The sequence below is a fragment of the Triturus cristatus genome, chromosome 11 (assembly GCF_964204655.1).
Source record: "Triturus cristatus chromosome 11, aTriCri1.1, whole genome shotgun sequence".
Taxonomy (NCBI): Eukaryota; Metazoa; Chordata; class Amphibia; order Caudata; family Salamandridae; genus Triturus; species Triturus cristatus.
The window spans coordinates 712772016-712784025 of NC_140594.1; the positions used below are offsets into that span (position 1 = coordinate 712772016).

The 12010-nt window shown below is 47.6% G+C and overlaps 1 protein-coding gene across 1 annotated transcript in view; it reads left to right on the forward strand.

Moving 5' to 3' along the window:
- Window positions 1-11075: 11075 nt before the first annotated feature.
- PCCB (propionyl-CoA carboxylase subunit beta) overlaps window positions 11076-12010 on the forward strand; it is a 548767-nt gene continuing 547832 nt past the window's right edge. The window contains exon 1 of the mRNA XM_085634345.1: window positions 11076-11332. Within this exon, the coding sequence (XP_085490471.1) occupies window positions 11132-11332 (201 nt within the window). The 5' untranslated portion in view covers window positions 11076-11131. The remainder of the gene's footprint in view (window positions 11333-12010) is intronic.

Sequence of the window (12010 nt, forward strand, 5' to 3'; positions counted from 1 at the left end):
GGGATTCAAATGTGAGCTTCGGTTGTTGCTTATCTGTTTTTCCCATGGTGCCTGTGCCGATTTGCGACCTGACCCTCGTGTGCGTGCACTCGATTTGCATTTTCTTGGTCTCAGTGCACTCCTGTTAGTGCGACACATAATCAGGAAATCTCAACAGGAGACGCACGCTGTTGCATAAGCCTGTGCTGCAGCCGTGTAGTCTGTATTGATCGTTGCGCAGTCGTCTTTCACTCGGGTCACGTGGTATATTCCACCACTAACTGGCATCCGAGCTACTGTGTGTCTGCAAGCATTGCATCTAAATTATAGCAAGACATCCCATACAGTGGATGAAAGACTGATAATTAAGTTCTTACTCACGTGAGAGGGACAGTTGAATGTTACAGACAGGTCTGGTCAATTCATATCATGTGTTCACCTTTTCTACATCACCATGTCATTTGAAAGCGGATGTGCGCTCATTGTGAACACTGCAAGCCACAATATAAGTTCTCGCGCAAGTGAGGGACAGCATTGTAGACAGCATAGCGCTGCTCCCAGCATGTATAAACGTGAGCTATCACCCAGCACCGCTCCGGAGGCTGTTATTCGCACATAGCTGCCCAGTCAAGGAGGCGGAATCACAATAACCGCTGTCCGGCAGCCACAATCCCAGCTGCAGCCAGCGGACACCGTCAATGCCACTCAGCAGTGCTATAAAGCACAGTCATCAGAGTGCATGTGGACCAGAATGGCTTCGTGCCAGCGTGCAACACATTGCTAAACCTGCGGCAATTCTTTTGTGTGGCGCATTGTTCGGGGCAAGGCTAGCCGCATGCTGGATGCCTAGTGTTAGACCTTGAGAAGGCGCTTGACACCCTGGAGTGGGGGGTTCTGTTTTCTGCGCTGCGTCACTACGGCCTGGGGGATGCCTTTTTGAATCTTGTCAAGCTGCTCTATACGTGTCCTACGGCCAGAGTCAAGACAGGCCCGTATGTTTCGGGGTGTGTCTCCATTGAACGGGGTACGAGACAGGGCTGGCCGCTCTCCCCCCTGCTATTCGCGCTCGCCATTGAACCATTGGTGGTGGCACTTCGGACCACGCAGAATGAATGGGGAATACCGCTGGGGGACGGTATAGATGCCGTCTCCTTATATGCAGACAAACCTGTTGATCTATCTTAGGGTCGTGGGGCAGGGGCATGCAGCGATTGAAGCCAAACTTCTTGAGTTCAGTTCAGTGTCAGGCCTGAGAGTGAACTGGGACAAGTCGTGCTTATACCCTCTCACAGTAGCTACTCCCGATCCGTGCCTAGTTATCAGTGGCAGAGATGTCCACTGGCAGACCGAGGCGTTTCAGTGTCCGGGGATCCTGATCTATAGAGACACACAAGACTTGCTGGAGGGGAACCTGACCCGAGCTGTCACAGTGATATGAGCGCAGATGTCTTTTTGGTCTACCTTGCCACTGGCAGTCATGGGCAGGATTGCACTACTAAAAATGGTGGTACCGCTGCGCCTTCTCTACCATTTTACAAACTTGCCTTTACACCTTAGACCACCGTTCTTTAAATCTCTGGAATCGGACGTGAGGCGAATCCTATGGCATGGGACACGTAGTAAGGTGTCAGTAGCTAAAATGTATCAGCTGACCAACCGGGGCGGACTCTCACTACCCTATTTGGAGCAATATTATTTAGCGTCGCAGCTCCAATGGGTGGCGCGTAGGATTGGCGCACGCCGGCTATCAGACACAGCAACACAGGAACCTGAGCTCACACAGGCTCAGATAGTAACAATGTTTCACCCGGGCCGGACAGGCAGTGCGCCTCTACAGGTCTTGGTAAGGGTGGCATATCGATGTTACCGGCGCAGCCTTTACATCACACATAGTGTCGCGCCATCACTCCTGATCCTGGGTACCCCCAGACGGCTTTGGGCAATAATAAGTGCAGAGCTCACGCGGTGGGATGACGCCGGGGTGCAGACGCTGTCTGACTTGTATAATGATGGGCTGTTCCTCCCGTTTGCAGAACTAGCTGAGGGTTCGGACTTGCCACAGGGCCAATTCCTCCTGCATACCGCAATAGTTCGGTCACTTAGCGCGCTGTGGGGCGATGTAGCGCAGGAACCTGCCACCCACTTAACTATACAGTATTTGCACAAGTTGGGCACAGACAGGCACCTAACCAAGTGGTTTGCCGAGTCCCTCCGAACGCACACGGCGCTGCACCTGCTATCCCTCCGAGCACGATGGGACGCGGACTTGCAGTGGCCCGCCACTGACAGGGATTGGGAAAATATTCTTGAGAGCCCGGTGCGAATACCTCGAAACGTTCGATTCCGGCTCATACAATGCTATATTATTCACAGAGCTTACCTAACACCAGAGCGCATAAATAGATATTTTGATCGCACTGATGCCAGATGTGCGAGATGCGATGAAATAGGAGCAGACCTACTGCATATGCCGTGGTCATGCGCCACCATTCGTACCTACTGGGGCGCGGTCACCTGGACTGGACGTGGGAGCATTGTGTCTTGGGGCTGTACCCCAGATCCAAAAGGTGACCTCCAGGTACATAGAGCCGGGACTCATAATCGCCAAGAGGCGACTCACACGCCGTTGGAAATCTCCGGACCCCCCGGCAGCGGAGGCCTGGTACCAATCACTACTATGATGGGCGCAGGCAGAAAGCGTGACTCTTAAGCGGGAGGATACTAGAGGACTGCGTAAGCAACCGCTAGCCGCGGCGTGGGACGCGATAGTTTTGGACTTTCACATGGCTTGGCGTGACCGCATGCAGTCGCCACGGGGAACGCCCGCACTTGATAGCGGGCATACGAGTGTCGAAGGCTTATAATGCGGGGAGGAAAGGGAGGCAATCACTGTCTCGCCCGGCCATCCTACATGGACTCGGGTGTGCACAGATGGCCTTCCTGCTAAGGTGTGTATACTTAGCTCCCACATTGCAGGGTATATCGTCTGTCTTTTATTCATTATGTATTAAGGGGATTGGGTGACTGAGTAAACAAAAAGCACAGACTAAATGATATGTTGGGTCGGGTGCGTGGGTGGGGGGGAGAATTGCAGATATAACACAAGAAGACATGTATGTATGTGTTCCAGGTCATTCAGTTTTATGTTATGTTGTTGAACACATATTAAGTAAGTTAAAACAGTATATTATGATGTTCAATTGATTATTGGACAAGAACCCTGTACCAGTTGAAATTAGTTGATGTGCCGGTAGTGAATGCGTGATCTATTTCTATAACGCCATGTTCTGTCTTGTATTAACAATGTGGACTGAACACAGAAAAGATAATAATACACTGTGAACTACAAATTGTTGTAAAATCAATAAAAACAAAGTTAAACAAAAAAAAAATTAAGCACAGTCAGCAGGTCCATCATCGATACGTTCCTCTCTGGTCACTGGAGCCCGCAGTGCGTGCAACTGTCACAGTAGGCCAGTAGCCGTTTTGCACGGGCGGGCCGCCTCACCGCACTTGGCTAGAATCAGAAGGCCTCAAGACCGCCACGCACCGCGCTGGTGCTCTCAGCAGCAGCGATTCACTCTCTCCTTCTTCACAGCCAGATTTGTTAATAGAGCCACAGTGGGACCACACAGCACGCACCAGTCGTCAGCCGCGATATATTCCCCCACTGGTAGAGCTGTAGATATCCGTTTTGCCTCTGGCAATCTAGGGCTGATAGCGCCTCAATAACTAGCACAATGCCACCATTTTGTCCCTATGGTGCCCGCAGCATCAAGCAACGAGCTCCGTCTCTCCCACCAGACCCACTCTGCTATCTATGAGGCTACCGGAGCATCCAGTTAAGTCGGGCACTTCACAGCTTACTGCTCGTCCCTGGAGGGCGCCATCAGCCAAGTCTCAGCCATCTCCCCACTCCAAAAGGCCGGGGTGCGCGTGTGCGCATATTTTAGGTGTAACACCTTACCGCATCTCTTTGAACAGAGAGGGACTCAGAGCCGCCACTGCTTATCGCTGCTCAAGCGCCAGCCGCAGGCACTCCCAAATGCTCAATGGTGCCTGGAGCTTCGCGAGATGGTCGGGCTAGAGAGGTGCCGCGGGAGCTGCCATGTTGCACACTATCTGCTTCTGCCGGGAATAACTCACAGTTCTCTCAATCATTGATAAAACGCCAGCAATAAGTTCCTCTCATGTCGGTAAGTCAGTATACAGTCGATTTACCGCTGGATGGCGACGATTATGCAGGATTTTTCCCGGATTAATACCTTGACCAGCAGAGCAGCACTAAAGTCCGTCCATTTTGCTTCGGGCTCTCTAGCGCCACCCACACTACCCTATATCTCAACCCATACATCTCTCAATAAATCCTCTACCTCCACTCTCTGACTACTATGATCCTCCAAAATAGCCTTTTCTAGACTCTTTGCTTCTCTACCCGTACTATGACTGTAGGAAATTAGGATCTACTTTCATAGTTACCCCCACTTTTTGCCTGTGTCAGTATGTTTTTTTTTTTAACTAATCTGACCGGGTTCCTGCTGATCAGGACCCCAGTCACTGTGCTTCCTCCCTAAATTTGTCATGGTAAGTACTTCTGTACCCCTACAATTGGCTACTGTTGTTTCCCTTTAAGTCTGTAGTATATGATCTCACCTCCAAAGGAATGCCTAAAAATGTTCAGTGGGCAGTTAGCAGTCAAATGGCATTTGGTGACCTAAAGCAGGCCATGTGCGCTGCTCCCATTCTGCAAAGTCCTGATTACTCCAAAACCTTCATTGTCCAGGCAGATGCTTCTGAGATAAGGGTAGGTGCAGTTCTATCACAACTTGATGCAGATGGCCAGGACCAACAAATAGCTTTTATAAGCAGAAGGTTGACCCCCAGGGAGAAACGTTGGTCAGATATTGAGATGGGGACCTTTGCTGTGGTGTGGCCCTTGAAAAAGCTGAGGCCATACCTGTTTGGTACTCACTTCATTGATTGTTCAGACAGATCATAAGCCACTCTTGGCTAAAACAAATGAACAGTGAAAATCCCAAACTTTTGACGTGGACCATTTTCCTACTGGGGATGGACTTTTCTGTGGAACATAGACCTGGGAGTAACCATGCCAATGCAGAGGGACTCTCCAGATATTTCCACTTAGAAAATGAAGACTCAACTGGACAATGTTGGTCTCATCTCCTTTCATATGGGGTGGGGTTGTGTAGGAAACTAGGATCTGCTTTCATTGTTACCCCCACTTTTTGCTGGTGTCAGTATGTTTTTTTGACTAATCTGACTGGGTTCCTGCTAATCAGGACCCCAGTCACTGTGCTTCCTTCCTAAATTTGTCATGGTAAGTACTTCTGTACTTCAACAATTGGCTACTGGTTTACCCTTATAAGTCACTAGTATATGGTACCAAGGTACACCAGGGGGTCTGCAGAATGGATTGTGCCACCCATGAGAGACCACTTAAACTGTGACTACAGGCCTGCCACTGCAGCCTGTGTTAGCTGGTGCTACAGGGCTCTAAAAATCATTAAAAATGCACTAGACCTGCAGGTCTAGTAACCTACAAAATCTCCTCGACCCAACTGAAATGCTCTTGACCTCTAATCTGAAAGCTGAGCAAATGTGACATGTTAACAAGATTTAAAAGCATTTTTATTGCTCATTTACTTTGTGAGCAATAAAGATGCCTTTAAATCTTGCTATCTTGTCACATTTCCCCTGTTTTCAGAGGCAGAGGTCAAGTGTCAGTTTGTATTCCTACTCGCCAGTAAGAGCGAGAAGGACCTAAAAATAGCTAGTCCTGAATTAATCTAACTCGCAAATGCGAGCGGTCGAGTGAATTTGTCGAGCCCTGTGCTAGCACCACTTACACCAGATATAAGTTTCCTTATATTTGAGGTCACAAAACTTAAAACCTATAAGTTACCCCTAAAGTAGGCCTTTCAATCCTGAAGGCAGGGTACTGGGTTATAAGTGTGAGGGTGCCCCTGCATGAGTAGGACACCTCTACAAACCCCTGAGTAGACTCTCCAGGCTTTGTAAGTGTGGTCAACCATGTTGATACATATAGTGGCCATCTGTCATTACGTGATGGCTAACTATACAGTGGCCGTGCCGAACCTGGGCATGTTTGGTATCAAACATGTTGGAATCATACCCCAACACTGTTACCAGTGTTGGAGGTACGATTCTATGCACTGGGGAGCTCCTCTGGGAAGCCACTTTTACTCCCAGTAACAGCCTTTCCGGGTCTGCTAGCAAGCTAGTGCTCCTGCCGACCACAGACACAATTCTGCCCTCCTGCTGCTGAGCAGAGCTCGAGCCGGGGAAGGTAGAACAATAGGTTTCCTGTCACAGGGAGGTGTGACCATCTCCAATACAGACCTTAGTGTATTGGGCTGGGGCAGGGGCCCTTGCCAGCACCACCAAACTGCTTTGAAGGGCACATTTGGTGCCCTCCTAGCATACTCCAGTTTGAGCCAGTTCAGGGAGCCCTTGGCCCATGCTCTGGCATGAAACTGGACAAAGGACATTGGGAGTATCCTCCCCTCTGTACAGCCCCTGCTCTGGGAGGGACCCTTGAATCGTCCTAACCCCTTTCTTAGGGTATAAAAGAGCTTACCCATGGGTGGGTCGTCAGATTCATCGTGGGACAAGACTCAAACCACATCACTCTTCGACCATCTGGACACTTGGACTTCGCCTGGAACCGAGACTGCATCAATAAAGACTCCTGCTGCTCCTGGTCTCGCTGTTTTGCAAGTCTTCTTCATCATCTGTATCTGTGCTTCTTTCAGGATCTTTAACAGACCTGTGGGCATCTAGTACACCTGAAGTAATCTCCCTTGGAGTGAAGGAGTCACTCCCCTGCATCTGCAGGCACCACAATGAAGCTGACTAGTCTGTTGTTCCTGACGTCCCACGGACTTCGAAAGGCTCCGCAAGAAAGGTGGTGGTTCTTCAACTCACTCGAGGACTGACCTGTTCTCTCTGCTGTTTTGAGGCCAGTATCCCTCGTCAGAACCGCTGGGACTGAACCCCTGTGCACCGCGTCGACTTGCCTTTGCCAGCTTCAGCATCTCTTCCTGCCAAGATCTTCGTCCTCACTGCATCATCTACATTGTGGGCCTTCATCTTTGGTGAGATGCTCGAGGTCCTCTTGTGACTCCTGTGCCTTTGGCCTGTGGGTCCTCTCAACGGTCTTCTCTTGTTCAGTGGGCTTCCCTGCTTGCTCAGGGTCTGCTCGGACTCTCCTGGACTTGGTGAGTCCCTTGGACCTTGCTGGTCCCAGCGTTGCTCCTTCATCGTTTACCACGTCTGTTGCTGCTGCCAAGGCTTGTTGGTGCTCTCACCGGACACCGACCCCCTGGTTCTCGACTTCCGACATGGGACAGCTTGTGCACGGCTCCAGATCTTCCTCAGTGTCGCCTGATCCTTACAGCTGTAGAGACATGGTCACACTCATCACTCCTGCATCTTCCGTCATCTGTGGGCATTGCTTTTCCATGCCTCCTGGTCACTTCCCAGGGGCATAGAGTCTGTCCCCTCTGTTTGCAGTTTCTTCTCTTAAAGAATCCACCCGTGGATTCGTCCGGACTCTTACACAGTCTTCGCCAGTGGCATCTTTACTGAAATCCTCCATTGTGGTCTACGGTGGTTCCCGACGTAACTTCGCATCTATGCACCCGGCTTCCCTGATTTAGGCATCTTGGTTCCTGGGTTATCCACGGGCGGGGTGACTCTCCAACCTTCTGTCTTCCACAGGGTTTCCTCAGTGCCCATTGTGAAGGGTTCTTCTTCAAAACTACAACTGCAACTTTCCCGTTGACATCTATTGAGTATGTTGCAGTGTTTCCACTCAGCACACAGCCTCCGTGGGGTTCCTGGAAACTTACCTTGGGTGGTTCCTTGTGTCCTCAGCTCTTCTGAGTCTCCTGGTCCAAGTCCTAACTTCGGTCACAGTTTGCATTCCACTTTCTTAGTATAAGGTTTACTCTCCCCCTGGAGACCACTGTGTATTGTGCTTACATACCTCTTGTAATTGAAGTATTCTTGTGTATTTGTTTTGATATCTCTGGATAGGAGATATACCAATGTGTTAGTGAGTGTTGTGTAACAAAGAGACATATTTTTACAACACTACTGTGTGGTTCTTTTTCGTTTAACTACACTACATGATAAGATCTGGTAAAACAAGCTGCTTAACACTTCTTCTGGACTAAGCCTGAAGGCTGCTCTCCACAGCTACCACTTGGAGAGCTTTCTGAGGTTGTATAAGACTAATAAAAACCACCAAAAGGGTTGTCTGGATTAGTGCAAAGTGCCTCACTTAAATAAGTGCGCACCATATACTAAGCCAGCCTCCTACAACGACCCCCAAAATAACGCTTTTTAGACTCTTCCCTCCTCTACCTCACATTATCTCAAACTTCTATTACTATTCAGATCTCCCAAAAAAGCCTTTCTAACCCCTTCCACTCTACTCATCTCAAATGTGCTCCTGCTGCTATGATCTCCAAATAAACACTTTCTAGAACATTCCCTCTTCTATCCCCCCACTATCCTTTTCAATCCAACTAACAGACTCGCATACCCCACCTTTCTCGTCCAAACCATACTCCACAAAGGCAGGGGTCCCTCAAGGCTCTATCATCTCGCCCATGCTTTTCAACATCTACATGAAGTTATTACCGAAACTGAACAATCAATTTCACCTCACGTGCTATAACTATGCAGATGACAAGCAAATACTCCTTCAACTGGAATGCCCCAAAGACATTGGAAAATCCCCAATTTTCAGTTGTCTCACAGCCATGGATCAGTGGATGACTTGGAGCCATTTCAAATTGAATGCTTCCAAAACGGAAATAATTACGTGTGGCGATTAGAAACATTATGATCCGCTTGCCGCCTGGCCTGATGAACTGGGATCACCGTCTAAAGTATTGAAGGAAGTCAGACACCTCGGAATGAGCATGGACTCCAAGCTGTCGATGAATGCCCAAGTGGACAAACTAGCTAGATCAAGCTTTGTCACTATAAAAACGCTGCAACGAATTTTCCCTCATTTGGGATTTCCACACAAAGTCCAAGCTACCATCTCCCTTGTTCTGTCCAAACTCGATTACGCCAATAGCCTCTACCACGGATCACCTTTAACGACCATTAAAAGACTACAATGGATTCAGAACTCGGCTGCCAGACTACTCTTGCATATCAAACCACAAGACCACATCTCACCTGCCTTGAAAGCCCTGTATTGGTTACCGGTTGCCAGAAGATCCACGTTCAAGCTACTTTGTATCACCCACAAAGCAATACATGGAATAGGACCGCTCTTCATCAGGAATAAAATCACCAAACACATTCAACAAAGGAACCTCCGCTCCAAAGGGGCATCTCGCCTCAAAATCCCAAGATACAAGAAAAAACACAATGGGTGGCCCATCCTTCTCTGTTCAAGCAGCCAAATTATGGAACTCTTTACCCCCAACATAAGATCCACCAATGAACACCTTATCTTCAGAAAACTACTCAACAATTGGCTCTTCCCCACATAAGCACCATTTGCAAACAGAAATGTACAGCATATCCCTCTGTATATAAGCATTTACGTTCACTATAGATATGTACCTATCTTTGTGTATTGCTTTGTATAAACATGTAGAATAATTATGTTGTTTAAAAAAATTATCTTTCGTCTACATGTACTTGCTTCCATTGTGCATCTATGTACCTCCATGTACTTGGATTTGTGTGTTACTTTTCTCCTGAAAAAGCATATCCAATGCACTACCCTATTTCTCATCCTGTACCTCTATCAATATCTTTAATCTACATATACTTACCTCTTCTTTGCATCTATATACTTTCAATGTACTTATGGATCTATATATGTATCACTTTCTTCTAATTTAGCATTACCCTTTTTCTCAGCCTATAATTCTCTCAATATATCTTCTAGCCCAACTTTGTGACTCATCTCAAACTTCTTTCTACTACTCTTTCCAATGCACTACCCTATCTCTCACTCTATACATCTATCAATATATCCTCTACATCCACTCTCTCATTTATCCCAAACCCCATACCACTACTATGATCCCCAAAATAACCCTTTCTAGACTCTTTCCTACTCTACCCCTCCTTGCATCATCTGACACCTCTTTTACTATACCGATCTCCAAAAACAAACCTTTCTAAACTCTTCCCTCTGACTCTTCCCCTCCAAAAACCCTTTTTACTCATCCGAAAGTCTCTTCCTACTGCTATAACCTAAAAAAATAAATAATAAAATTAAAAAAATCCTTCACTCTTCTATCCCTCCACTATCCTTTTCAATCAAAAAACAGAGTAACATGTTCACTTCTCAAATTCCACTATACTAATTCACCACAAATCCTTCATGGGTTCCAGAGTAGCATGCTGCTTGCCAAAAAAAGTTTCAACACCCCATTAGGGTTACAAGCGCTATATAAATGCAAACCTTTTTCCCTTTTCTACCCCTCCCCAACCCTTCTCAATCCAAATAACTGAATAACATATCCACCACTCAAATTACTTCATATTTCACCATACAAATTCACCACTAATCCTTTATGGGTTTCCGGAGTAGCATGCTTCAACACCCCATCAGAGGTAACAAGCGCTATATAAATACAAACCTTTTTTTTCCTCTTCTATCCTTCCGAATCCAAATAACTGACTAACCTATCCACCACTTAAAATTTACTTGCATGTTTCACTATACTAATTCAACACTATTTCTCTATGGGTCCCGGAGTAGTGTGCTACTCGCTGGAAAAGTGCTTCGACGCCTCGTTCAGGGGTAGTAAGCGCTATACAAATGCAATTACAATACCCAACGCTCAAATTAATTTAATATTTCCCTATACTAATTCACCGCTAATCCTGTTTGTGTTCCAGAGTAGCGTGTTGCTCCTCGAAAAGCGCTTCGATGCTTATCCACTTACTATACCTGCGAAATATGCAAATCAAACTGAAGCGCAACACAATTCTCGAAGGGAACCGAAACTACAACTCCCAGCAAACCCTCTACTAGCGTTTGTGACTTCCCTTGATTGGTTACAACCTCTTCTGCCGTCACGTCTCGCATAGTCAATCAGCGCGTGTCTGTGTAGGAGCCCGGCTAACTATGGCGACAGTACGAGCTGCTTTAAGGTTGCTGGTGGGGGCCGGGGGTACCTGCAGCCGGCGGCTATATGCCGCGCCGCCACCGCGGCTCGAGCGCCTGTACTCGATGGGTCACCTGACGGTGCCTGAAAGAATAGAAAAGAAGCGAAACGAGGCACTGCTAGGTGGAGGGCAACCCAGGATTGACGCACAACACAAACGGGTGAGTTTCCTCAGACCTCTGACAGCTACTTACCGCCTTCTGTTCATCGTGTCCGGGCTGGCGTCGTGACGTCATGACCGTCAAAGTGTTCTGTCAGTATGAGGACACGTGCACTCAATGGTTTGAACTGTTGAGGTAAATAGCAGGGTAGACCCAAGGTCATGCACTTAAGTAGTTAGCTGACTCGATGGTGCGAGGGAGGCTTTTTAGTCAACTTTTAAATCTGTTGAAAATGGAAAACTAAAGCTATAACTCGTAGCATGGTTACTGCTGTTTGCTTAAGTTTGAAAGACCGAGAGTAGCTTAAGTTCATGCGTGTGATACATAACAGCCAACAGTTTTGGTTACACCTGAGATATCCCGCTTGAGCAGAGTATGAAAATGAAGGTGTTGCACCGCCGCTTCACAAGAGACGGCGAATAGGTACAGCAACACTTTGCCTCTATGTTACAAATCCCTTGGTCCCTGGCAGTGTTTGTTGGGAATTCTTCCTGTGGAACTGGGGAGGTAGGTGGCGGTGCAGGGGGTTGCAGGTGCGAGCTCCTGCGTCGGCTTTACGTGTCTTAAGTAAAAATAAATAAACTGACTTTGCTTATATACTGTAATCTGGTGGTCATGTAAAGCGCTGTTTTGCACTGGAGCCAAGTTAGTGCCTTACAAAACCGCAACATAAAGTAA